Below are 13,254 nucleotides of genomic sequence, written 5' to 3'. Positions count from 1 at the left end.
ACGCAGGCCATTGAAAAAGCAGTGACCTGCAAATCAAAGACTGGAGGCAGGCAGAGGGGACGGCAATCACAGACGGGGAGGAGGAGAAGAATGAAGGCAGGCAGAGGGGACGGCAATCACAGACGGGGAGGAGGAGACCCCGTATACAGTCCGACCCCTGTGCACCAAAATCTAATTAGCAGAAAACTTCAAATGGTGATTAAAGAACAACAAAGTGGATACTTTAGGTATAGAAAATATCAAGTTATTCTTACAAAATGCACTCACAGAGTCAATTAGTGTGTATGGATTCTCCACATTAGAGTTAACCGAATACCGAGGCAGGTCCAGTCGTATTGTGTAATTCAGGCCTTTTTCAAAACATATGGGACGAGGGAGGACAATATACCTGGAATTATACATCAAACAACATTTTTTTGAATATCTGGTCTGGGTAAATTCAAGCAGAAAGACTGTTTATATAGATTGCTAGTATATATCATTACTTTAAGATTAATGCTTGTCAGATCTTTCGGACTTTCATATAGGCCACGTTCACACATTCAGTATTTTCCATCAGTATTTGTAAGCCAAAACCAGGAGTGGGTGACGTGTTTCTGTTATACTTTCCCTCTGATTGGAAAATATTTTCCATCGATATTTGTTAGCTAAAATCAGGAGTGGAGCAAATACTGAACGTGTGAACGTGGCCTTATCCTGAGAATGAAGCATATGCAGCAATAGTGTCATGCTGAGACACCATTATTTTTTCCGTGCCCAGTTAGTTTGCCATGGGCCATTTTGCAGGGAAGAAACAGTGAAGAGGATGCGATGCTTCTCTAGAGCAGATACCCCATCATTGTTAGGATAGGTGGAACCGCCATCAGTAATAAAGTAATGACATTCCCTAGCAATTTGTCATCACTTTGGAAACACTTTTACTGTGGCTACCAATTAGCATTCACCACGCTCTTATTTGCTCTGAAGTAAATACTAAATGGTGAGATTAGCATATGTGACCACATGCATATAACCTAACTGAAAAAAAAGATGTGAGGGAGAGTCAAATGTAATAATCCTTCTAGCAAGTCCATAATATACAGTATACTATTTCCCCAGATGTTCTACAAATTAAACCTCTCCTGTGATAACAAAGTAGTAACTATAAACACTCTCAGTAGACTGCAGCTCTGCCTATGCTGCTGACTCACAATAGCACTGTCGGGGAAGCGCTACTCTCAGCTTTCAATTTTGACTCACCGGGATCCTGGAGGTAATGCCACATTCTGGTTGTCATCCCCAGGCACAGTGTTACCACATCTGCTGCTGGTGGGTATTCTTCCTGGACGTATAACTGTAATCACTGCTTCTTCCCATTGTTCTGGAAGCTATTACACAAAAAAATACAAAACAGCAAAACAGATTAGAGTGCTGTCAGATTATTATAAATTTGGAATGATTGATCTGATTGACAGGCAAAGACTAAAGCTATCCACACACATTAAATAAATGTTGGGTGCACATTCATTTCAACAACTACTATTCCTCCGGAACCCTCTTCCACCATACACAAGAACATTGATCACCTGATGAAAAAGCGAAATGCTTGTTCGCTGAGTGATCAGATTATGCTCGGGTTATCAATTTTTACTGGTATGATAATCATTGCTATATGGCAGTAAACTAGCGATGTGCTTCTGAGAACAAGATGCTGTATGGGGACAGAACGAACGTATTATCAATTGTTCCCGGGTCATCATTGTTCATTGACCCGTGTAAACAGGCTGGTAAACAAGCGCCGAACAACTTGTGCATTGACAAGCTGAAATCGGCACATGTAAATGCACCATAAGACTGGTTACACCAGAAGCCGTCCTGCTGTGCCCTGAGCAGGAAAACTAAACCTTCTAAAGCCATGCTAACCCATGGAAGGGGCAGGTTTTAAAGGGAAGAAGGGAAGCTATAATCAAAAAATGGACCTTTTGTTGCAATTAGGCTTTTGTTACATTTTTGAGGCAATGTTTTTCCCCATATTGAAGTCTATGTTAAATGTAGAAAAAAATAATATAGAAATGCTGCAGTTTTCACGGTGGTCACTTTTTTTTTTAGACTCATACGTCCTTTGTTTTAGGAAACAGCACATGGATATTAGCCACAATGACTCTCATCAGATAACTATGAATGGAGCAGGGCAACCAGTGCCATTGAGGATTGTGATTGGTGGAGCCGGTGTGATCAGCTGGGTATAGTGTCACCTTTCCTTTTAGTCCTGCCTCTGATAAGGACAGGAAAGAGAAGCCATAAAAAGTCCCAGTGGCCACTGTAAAGATTACAAATTTTATTTTTCAATAAAGATCATGATATGTAAAAAACAAACAAACACACTGTCAGGCTGTGTGCACACGCTGCGGATTAGGTGCGGATTCATCCGCGCGGATTTTGTAAAATCCGCAGGTGAAACCGCAGGTCAAAATACCTGCGGTTTTACCTGCGGATTGCTCTGCGGTTTTACCCTGCGGTTTTTCCATCTCCTCAATGGAGGAGATGGCAAACCGCAGGGGAATCCGCAGAAAGAATTGACATGTCAATTCTTTCTGCGGATTGAAAACCGCAGATAATCCGCGCGGAAAATTCCGCACCATCTGCATTGCGGTTTTTGAGTCCCATAGGGAATCATGGTACTGTACACCGCAGCAAAAACTGCTGCGGGTCCGCAGCGGCCAAAACCGCTGCGGACCCGCAGCTTGTGCACACAGCCTCAATATTTCTACATGTAGTGTTCCTTTAATACAGTGATAGAACTGCTCACCTGTGGTTCATAGCGAATTAAAAGATCATACTCCATAGAGGTTGGGATGTTGTTGATATGAAATTCCAAGTATGCTCCTTCTGGAACGTTGGCAAATCCAGGTCCTGTCCAGGAAGGTGTGCGATCTTGAGGGAGCAGCCTCTCCACAGTTCTCACACCCTGTTGGGAAACAGCAAGGCCTAAGCATTGCTGCTAAATGGAAGCTGGAGCCACAAAGTGCCAAATACTTACAGGTCCAAAATCTGCATGTTCGGCTTCATAGATGTAATGGTCTAAGGAGATGAAATAGAAGCCAGACTGCACTTCACTGCACTGGCGGCCGATCATGTGTGGTCTACAGCGACACTGGCCAGATTCAGAAGAACAGCTGTAGACGACATAAAACAACCCTAAGAAATTTCATTGACTGCAGAACTGTGACATAACAAACTAGATGTACCAGGAAACAATCCAGAATACACAGCTGGATTTTGGAACTGTACTTTAGTTGTGTTTGGATGATGCTTGAGCACCATTTCTATTTTGATATATCATCAATATCAGATCCGTGTGGGCCCAACATCTACATCCCTGCTGGTCAACTATTTGTAGCGCTGAATGAAAATAGTGTACGGAGCAGGAAAAGCACGGATCCTGTATACAATGCCCATTTTGAGGTACTGCCACTCAGCTCCTACTAGTGTGAATAGCAGCTGATCTAGAGTCGCGGAGAATGGCCACCACATAGTGTACAGAGCCAAGCTGTTCAAGCTCTGTACACGGTCAACATCTGGTTCTTCAATCAGCTAATTGGCAAGGGTGCCTGGTATTGGACTACTACTGATCTTTAGTAATGGACAACCCCTTGAAGAATTGTAGCGTTCTCAATTTTTATAAATACTATATTATGATAGAAATTCTAAAATTATTTTTGTCCATGTTGCACCTATTCTGTGATGCAGAAATACTCAGCTAATGGACCGTGCCATATCTTTTAGACTAAGGTTGCACGACTGTTCTGCTCTCATCCGAGAAAATATGTCTAATTATCTCACTCACACCATGATCAAATCCTGATCAGAGTTTGATCAGAGTGTGTATGATTTTGCAGGATGTGGAGAATAATTAAAAAAAAAAAAATCTCCATCTTGTACATTCTGGCTACCCTTGAAAATGAGACAGCACCAGGATGTTATCAGAGTGCAGTCCAATATTTTTCTCCGGAACCATAAACACGAATGGCCAAGTGCGATCCATTAATCGGATGCAACTCGGACATGATATGCTTTTTTCTTGGTCTGAGGAAAAAAAAAAAAAAAAAAAAAGATATTGGATACGTTTACAGCCCCATAGAACTCTTCCCCATGTTATTCTATCTGTCAAAACAACAGATGGCACTCATCCGATTTTTACAGTCGTGTGCATGATCTTTTAGGAATTAACTTTATATCAGTATGTCTGATTTCTAATTTGTATAGTGTCGCTTCAACTGCTTTTTACCAGTTGGCTGGTTTTCCACCCATTGAGCGCCTGATTTACAGCATGTACATAAAATGCACTGCTCCACTAACTCGTTGGCATGTTACAGCATACAAGTGAATGATTACAAGAGAAGAAATGAAGATTTGGCTTACTCATTGTCGAATGATCCACCACGGTCGCAGTCACAAGGCCGACAACCATCTAAATCATTGCTCAAACCCCAGAATTCAGTCTGTGCAGGAAAAGGCACAACATTGCATGATACTATACAGTATATCAATAGTAATAGATTGATTAGCTCATCGCTTTATGCATGTCAGCAATGCCCCCTTTACTGGCTGCACATTCAATGCATACATTATATGCTATTTCTAGCAGTAGGACTAGTATGCACAAAGCTGAGCAGTATAAAAATACTAAATTTCACAATCGATCAGCTTTATTAATTAAAAAACATTCTGTATTATTCTACACAGCTAACACTACAGTTTTTCCCAGCCATTTCAAAGTGTTTCCATTTTAAAGGTGAATCTGTCAGCAGGTTTTTGCTACCTCATCTGAGAGCAGCATAAGGTAGGAAAAGAGACCCTAAATCCAATGATGTATCACTTAGATTCCTGGCTGCAGCAGTTGTGACTCAGAGTTTTTTAGATGTAGCATGAAGCAGAGCTGAGAAAGATAATCCTGCCCACACCACAGCTAACCCTGCCCACATCAGGATCTCTATGTACATAGTCAACTGACAGCGAGCTGCTTATCACAGTAGGTGGAATGGTCAGACTGACAGTTGCGTAAGACTTTGACCAGCAGTGTATATAATATCCTGGTGATAAAACCTTGACTGTAGGTAAACGACAGCACATAGCCTAATAAGTGAAACGTTCCTGAAATTAGTATCTCAGCCCCTACTTCTTGCTGTCCTCAGATTAGATAGCAAAAACCTGCTGACAAATTCTCTTTAGCAAGGAGAACATGCAGCTTCACTTTAAGTGCATAACGCAATAATTTCTAAACAAGGTAATGTAGGGTAATCTTCATTAAGATTAATATTACCATGCACTGGTCACACTTCTTTCCGGTCACAAAACGCTTGCAATAGCAGCTGCCATCTCGAGAGTCACATGAATTACCACCAGGTATAGTTCCCAGAGCATTGCATCCGCAAGCTGTAAGAGATAGAAAAATATTTAGAAATGGAACTAAATGGCCATTAATAAAAAAAACTGCATAAAATCACCATGAAAGGACTCAATTCTTACGTTGACATCCATCTGGATCTTCTGCACTTAACTCATAGTGTCCTTCTTTGCACCGATCGCAGCGCTCTCCTTCAATATTCGCTTTACAACGACACTGCCCAGCAATGAGGCCAACCGAGAAGTCAGTATAGCGGTCACATATGCCTTCATTTTGAGAACCAGCTGGGTCACAGTTACAATCTGGGGAAAAAAATTTGCACTTCAAAATTATTCTCTATTGATATAGCCCCAATGTATTCTACAACTTACATCCACATGGCAATACAATACACTGAAAGAACTTTAGGCAAGGAAGACTATTCTGTGAATAGATCCTTATAAAGTCATATAACACTGCTCTCAAGGCATCATGAATAAAAAAAGATACAATAGCTGCGGTGAGCTAGAAATGATGGAGTACTGCCAAAAAGCAAGACAGCAAAGTAAAAGCTCTCTCCTAACTAGGATACTTACGTTGACATATATTTGGGTCCCGGATGTCTTTGTCCGGGTGCTGATAAAAGAATGGTTTGCACTGCTCACAGTTCCGACCCATTGTGTTGTGCTGACAGTCATCACATACCCCACCACTGGTATTTCCAGTGGACATGTATACAGCCATATCAAAGTGACAATGAGTGGAGTGTTCATTACAATTACATTCTGAAGAAAAAAAGAGCAAAAAAAAAAAAAGAAGTTCACAATATTGCATAGGAAGTAAGCAAAGAAAAAAAAATAAAATAAAATTTGCAATTAATGCCCCGAGACTTGGTTATGGGTGACTCTGGCTCACAATGCAAGGTTTTAACATATGATTGATTGTCAAGGCTTTTGACAGTTCTAAACCAGAAACTAAAAACTGTCCATGAATGATGTTCACTTACTTTTACAAGCATTGCTGCTGCGACCTTCCGCTGGTCTCCAAGGCAAATCGTGGTAAAAGTCCATACACTGTTCACAGTTTAAACCTTTTGTGTGATGTCTGCAAACACAGCGGCCGTGGACCTCAAAAACGAGAAAGGAGTTTTACTACTGGGAAATGTTTGTCTGAATTTAGGTTGGATATAATTGTGGAAACACAACGGAATGAAATGTACATGAATTGTTAGCTAGCGAAACGGGAAGAAATGCTGCAACTCTTTGTCCAAACCTACAGAGAAGTCCTGTGCCCTGTAACATTCTGGCTTTGTACATATCTTTAGATGTAAAATCTATCTAGTTCCAGATTCCACAGGTATAAGACTGACAGGACTGATACAATTCTCAGAAGACACAGCAGCACTAGATTTTCCCCACAGCAATTCTCCCAGTCATGCAGAGAACTACAACACCCCTCAATGTGTGTGGCAGCTCCCATCAAAGCGGGTGACCGAGAGTTCTGCTCTACAGGAGAAATAATAGAGTCAAAGCGATCACTCTATTTTCCAGGTTAGCAGGAGCCCAAAGGTCAGTCCCACACCTATCAGAATGTTATGGCATATCCTTGCAATCTGTCATAACCTTCTGAGAGGGAACTACTTACCAATAACTAGACTGCCTGCTGGGACTCCCTCCGATTCCGAGACCTGGGGCTCAATAGAGTAATGGACGACCATGCCCACTGCTGCTCCATTTGTTCTTATGGGAGCTTCCAAGATCAGCCGAGCTCAGCGCTCCGAAATCTCCAGCGGTCCCAATACAAATGAATGGAGTGGCAGAATGCAGGATCCAACCACCAATCCATTCACATGGGGCTCTTCAGTGCCTTGGTCCTCGGGATTGGTGGTGGTTTGCGTCCAGCGATTGGAAAGTTATTCCCTGTCCCAAGGAAAGTGAATAACCACCAAACATAAGAATACCCATTTAAAGGGTTCCCCATCACCCATGAGAAACTGACCTTTTTGCTTTCCCATTAATATCTACATGAATGAGATGCAGAATTTTCTACATAACGTACATAAATACCAACTACCAACTCTAAATTAGATTGTGTATAGCATGAAGTAAATACAGAAAATAGATAAGTGTAATAATTACCATTCCTTCAACATTGTCAGGGTAGCCTTTAACTGGGGCACACTCGCTGGCATGTCCGTAGCAGAAGCAATTACCCCGTACAACCATATCATAAATAGCATAGTAATATTTTTCTTTAATTTCGACTCTTGAATCTAATAAGTTATCACCCAAAGTGTGGAGCTTCAAGAATTTAATTCTCAAATTTGTAATTCTCAGCATACCTTAAAACAAAACACAAATAAGAGAACCATAATACCTAATGTATATGAAAAGAGAACCATGAAATAATGGAACAGTCTAATGTCTACATAAATTCTAAATGTAAATGTATTTTTTTATTTTCAATTAAATAGGCTTAGAAAAGGGAAACAAACATCTTTTGGTGTAATGGGACATTAACCAGCACATAAAAAAATGTATATGCCAAAAAAGCTATGCAAATTGTTCAAATATCGTAACTTACTTTTAATTCTAGCACTGTATGGATCATCTATGCGGAAAGCTGGATCTAAGACTCGGTGGATAACCTAATTTATGAAATAAAATAAATGTAATAAGTGAAATCCATCAGATAGTACAAACTAGTTTAGCATACAATAAAATAGAAAAAAACAAACAAACAAAAAAAAAAAACTACCTCTCCCTCAGTAGAAGGTTCAATATCAGAGTATCGCGAGTCGCAGATGATATCATCAACTTTTTTCATTGGACCAACTGAGATTCCAGGGAAGGAAGACTCGCAGTCATATGCGAAATATCTATAGACATTCCATGTTTTCCCAAAATCTGATGATCTTTCAATTAACATTGCAGCTGGGCGGAAAGTCTGCAAGGAAAAGAAGAATTTCTTAAATCAAAGACATCCGCTTGTGGAACTTAACTAATAAAATGTGTAGAGTTAGACCAAAAGTAAACTCTTGGCAAGATACTTTAAAAGATGAAAGTCTGCCAAAAACACAGGCGCACGTCTATCATGTACTATGTGTATTGATGGAGCATGGTATGTCCTTTACAAAGCCTATGTCACTTCCTGACATCTGTTTGGATCCAAGACATTACATACAGATGTTGATGCTCAGTAAACAGGAAGCAAGGGGATTACATTAATACGCTTCCTTTCCTAAATGTACAGATATATTTTAACATCACAGATCAACAATGGAGCACAAATCACAATTTTGCTCAGAAGGCAGGTCCGACTTTGCAAATTCCCCTTCAACAGTCGCAATGTGTAAAGCCTTAACAATAGGCCCTTATACTGTACAAGAAGATCTCATACTAGTAGCTATTGTATCCAAAAGCAGAAGTCATGGATTCCTAACCTTAAAGGTCATGATGAGATGAGTGAAATGGAATTCTGCTTCAAGATCCAGCTGGATGGTGACATTTTCCAGACCTTTGTAAAGAAAAAAGAAATATATTTCTAAGAACCGAACGATTTGAGATTATTATTATTACTACTATTATTTTGTCAAAAGTTGAAGTCCAAGGAATAGCTTTTATGTCCAAAGTAAGTTTTAGATATTAAATTCATCATCTATTGATATGAGATATTATTATCTATCCTATTTGAGATGTTCTCTGCTGGGAGCCCCGAATTCCCATGTTCTGTCTCAACAGCATGAACATGGTGAGAAGGAGCACAGTTTAAATCCCCACAAGGACAACATCTGCAAGGAGTCTGTATGTTCTCCCTGTGTTTGTGCGGGGGTTCTCTGTGTACTCAGGTTTCCTCTCGCATTCCAAAAAATATACAAATAGGGAATTTAGATGACAGTGATAGTAATGTCAGTAAAGTCAACAGAATATGATGGCAGTATGTAACTGAGAAAAGTGCATAAATAGGAGAAGATGAACAGATTGGTGGTTGGACTGTTTCATCATTGAAATGATATGTTACAGAAACAGACAAAGGAAAGATGTGAGAACCAAATTTGCAAAAGTAGAAAAAAAAACTGCATAGTATATGCTTTCCATACAACCAGGAGTAAGCAGTGGCTTTTCTCAAAGAACAAAAGGTCAAGTATTACATTTGAAAACACACATCCCTTATCCCAATATCACCTGTTAGGGAAGAATCGAGAAGCCCTGATACACATAAGCCAGCCGGCCAATTCCGCCAACATGCTGGGTTCAGCATACTGTTGTTTAATGTTTATGTCAGGCTAAAAACGCTACAAGCTCTCTATAAAAGACCATCCAAGAATTTACCATTTTCTGACTGCCACCATAGATCAAAGCGATTGGGATCGAACGTAGTGACTACATTTTCTATCCGATGGCTCTCCGTGTTAGTCTCAGCGTCATAAGGTGTTCTTGAATCACATATGAAGCATTTCTTTTCATCCTAGAAAGAAAATGTATTTCAATTTAGGTTTTTAAACAAAACTTCAATGTAGACCTGTAAGTAACCAGCACATTAATAGCACAGAGCAACATCATTGATATTAGTTTGCCTGAACAATCACTGAATGGAAATCCTAAAACAGGCCAAATTAAAGGGAATCTGTCAGGGAAAAAAAAATAGTTATCAACTGCCGACACCGCCATCAGGGGCTTATCTACAGCATTACAGAATATTGTAGATAAGCCCCTGATGTACCCTGAAAGTGAAGAAAAAGGAGTTATATTATACTCACCCAGGGGCGGTCCGGGTTGGGTCTGGGGGGAGTCACGGTCCGATCCAGTGCCTCCCATCTTGTAGCGATGACGTCCTCTTCTTTCCTGAACGACGCGGCTCCTGTACAGGCACACTGCGCTGCCCTGTTGAGGGCAGAGCAGAGTACTGCAGTGCGCAGGCGCTGGACCTCTTCCGGCGCCTGCACACTGCGCCGGAGCCTCGTCATTCAGGAAAGAAGAGGAAGTCATCGCTATAAGATGGGAGGCGCCGGACTGGACTGTGACTCCCTCCAGACCCGAACCGGACCCGGACCGCCCCTGGGTGAGTATAATATAACTCCTTTCTCTTCTCTTTCAGGTTACATTGGGGGCTTATCTACAGCATTGTGTAATGTTGTAGATAAGCCCTGATGGCAGTGCCGGCAGCTTATAGGCAAAAAAATAGGTGATAGATACCCTTTTAAGGGCAGAATCAGACAGCCATCTAAATTAAAGAGAGATCGGAATGCAGTGCACAGACAGCTGAATAGAAATACATGAAGCTTTTACTTTCGGGTTGGGAAAGCTGCCGAACAGACCATGCACTGTGTTCCAATCTTGCTCTGATTCTATATGGCCATCTGACTCTGCCCCAAGGGTGAAATCATGTTCATTTGAAATGATTGTGTCACTGAATAACATTTTGAATATGTAGAAAAAAAATTTAACCACAATCACATTAAGATTCTCTAGTCGAAAACCTTTAGTTGGAACACTAGACTATGGACTGATCCCAGTGTTTCCACTAGACTGTAGAGTTTTTGTCTTAGCAAAGTTGGGGCACATTTACCAAAGTAATTCTTATACAATTCAAATGTAGACCCAGATTCATGAAAGTGATTACTGCAGAATTCTAGCACAAATCACTTTGAAAAGTCACAAAATCTTTGTGCAACTTCACCAGTTTTTGCCATTGCTGTTCACAATGGACAGAAGGGGGGTGTGACACCACTACTTGTCTTAGTCAATTCGCCAACCTATCAGTGCAGTTGGGTGTTGAGTTACATCTACACTGGAATGCTCCCCTCAGATCCACTAAGCTCATTGATTGGGTGCCATGCTGTCATGGTGAGGTCAACACCACTGTCAATGCCTCATACTGTGAAAAGAGGTGGAGACTCACCGGTGGACCTGGAGAAGGTGAGTACAGAGTGTGTTTTTTTTTTTTTTTTTTTAAATAATAATAATAATAATAATAATTTTTATTTATATAGCGCCAACATATTCCGCAGCACTTTACAATTAAGCGGGGACATGTACAGACAATAAATTCAATACAAGTTAAGACAATTCAAACAGTGACATTAGGAGTGAGGTCCCTGCTCGCAAGCTTACAATCTACAAGGAAATGGGGGGACACAGTAGGTGAAAAAACACAATGCATCAAGGAACAAAATTATATTTGAAAAAGATCAACCCCTGAAAGTCTGAAAATAAAAGGACAACATTATATTTTTATTCTTATTTGCAACAACTTTAGTTACCATCTGGTGCCCTATCATAAGCTCCCATATACAATAGACAGCTGTCAGCCAAACAACGGTTTGGCCAACAGCTCTCTCTCTGACACCTGCTCCTGTGTTGTTTCTGAGATAGTTACTGATAGACTCCTTTGGGTGGTGTCTTATCCCAGAAAGAACACAGGGATCGCCCATATGAAATCAGACATGCCGGATCCTTCTCTTCCCCATATCATCTGTCAGGGAAGAGTCAAGAGGCTCCAATACACATGAGATCGTTAGCCGATCCTGTCAATATTGGTGGGTTTGATTGATGCTAGTTGAATATGTATGGGGGCTTTAAGGCGCATGGTAAGGTTTTACTATTTTTTCATTGTACTAGTTAATCTCTTCAATTATTAAAATACAGTTGGTACGGAAAGTATTCAGACCCCTTTAAATTTTTCACTCTTTGTTTTATTGCATTCATTTGGTAAATTCAAAAAAGTTCATTTTTTTTTCTCATTAATGTACACTCTGAATCTGCACCCCATCTTGACTGAAAAATCCCAGAAGTGTAGAAATTTTTGCAAATTTATTAAAAAAGAAAAACTGATATCACATGGTCATAAGTATTCAGACCGTTTGCTCAGACACTCATATTTAAAGTCACCTGCTGTCCATTTCCTTGTGATCCTCCTTGAGATGGTTCTACTCCTTCATTGGCGTCCAGCTGTGTTTAATTAAATTGATAGGACTTGATCTGTAAAGGCACACACCTGTCTATATAAGACTCTTTATGGCAGAGTGGCCCAACGGAAGCCTCTCCTCAGTGCCAGACTTATGAAAGCCTGCATAGAGTCTTCTAAAACAAAGAAAAAAAAAAAAGGACTCTCAGATTATGAAAAGTAGGATTCTCTTGTCTGATGAGACGAAGATAGAAATTTTTGGTGATAATTCTAAGTGGTATGTGTGGAAAAAACTAGGGACTGTTCATCACCTTACCAATACAATCCCAACAGTGAAACATGGTGGTGGCAGCATCATGCTATGGTGGTGTTTTTCAGCTGCAGGGACAGGATGACTGGTGGCAATTGAAGGAAACATGAATGCAGCCAAGTACAGAGATATCCTGGATGAAAACTCTTCCAGAGTTCTCTGGACCTCAGACTTTGTTCACCTTCCAACAAGACAATAACCCTAGGCACACAGCTAAAATAGCAAAGGAGTAGAACAACTCTGTGACCATTCTTGACTGGCCCAGCCAGAGCTCTGACCTAAACCCAATTGAACATCTCTGGAGAGACCTGAAAATGGTTGTTCACCATCCAACCTGATGGAACTGGAGAGGATCTGCAAGGAAGATTGGCAGAGGATCCCCAAATCCAGGTGTAAAAAACTTGTTACATCCTTGCCAAGATGACTCATGGCTGTACTAGCTCAAAAGGGTGCTTCTACTCAATACTGGGCAAAGGGTCTGAAAACTTATGACCATGTGATATTTCAGTTTTTCTTTTTTAATAAATGTGCAAAAATGTCTACATTTCTGTTTTCTTCAGTCAAGATTTGGTGAGAAGAGTACATTAATGAGAAAAAAAATGAACTTTTTTGAATTTACCAAATGGCTGCAATGAAACAGAGTGAAAAATTTAAAGGTGTCTGAATACTTTCC

The 13,254-nt window shown here is 40.4% G+C and overlaps 1 protein-coding gene across 1 annotated transcript in view; it reads right to left on the bottom strand.

Moving 5' to 3' along the window:
• Positions 1-13,254, bottom strand: part of LAMB1 (laminin subunit beta 1) — a 106,684-nt gene that overhangs the window by 50,516 nt on the left and 42,914 nt on the right. The window contains exons 3-16 of the mRNA XM_073573546.1: positions 9,697-9,832; positions 8,808-8,881; positions 8,123-8,311; positions 7,949-8,012; positions 7,504-7,706; positions 6,372-6,492; positions 5,962-6,150; positions 5,509-5,688; positions 5,303-5,415; positions 4,402-4,481; positions 3,020-3,155; positions 2,789-2,947; positions 1,240-1,367; positions 268-388 (exon numbers count right to left, since the gene is read on the bottom strand). Coding sequence (XP_073429647.1) covers positions 268-388; positions 1,240-1,367; positions 2,789-2,947; positions 3,020-3,155; positions 4,402-4,481; positions 5,303-5,415; positions 5,509-5,688; positions 5,962-6,150; positions 6,372-6,492; positions 7,504-7,706; positions 7,949-8,012; positions 8,123-8,311; positions 8,808-8,881; positions 9,697-9,832 — 1,893 coding nt within the window. The remainder of the gene's footprint in view (positions 1-267; positions 389-1,239; positions 1,368-2,788; positions 2,948-3,019; positions 3,156-4,401; positions 4,482-5,302; positions 5,416-5,508; positions 5,689-5,961; positions 6,151-6,371; positions 6,493-7,503; positions 7,707-7,948; positions 8,013-8,122; positions 8,312-8,807; positions 8,882-9,696; positions 9,833-13,254) is intronic.

This window comes from Dendrobates tinctorius, unplaced genomic scaffold (genome assembly GCF_039654945.1).
Source record: "Dendrobates tinctorius isolate UK_male_01 unplaced genomic scaffold, ASM3965494v1 ptg000035l, whole genome shotgun sequence".
NCBI lineage: Eukaryota > Metazoa > Chordata > Amphibia > Anura > Dendrobatidae > Dendrobates > Dendrobates tinctorius.
Note: the sequence above shows the minus strand (reverse complement) of the source record. Positions and strands in the feature narration are given on the sequence as shown.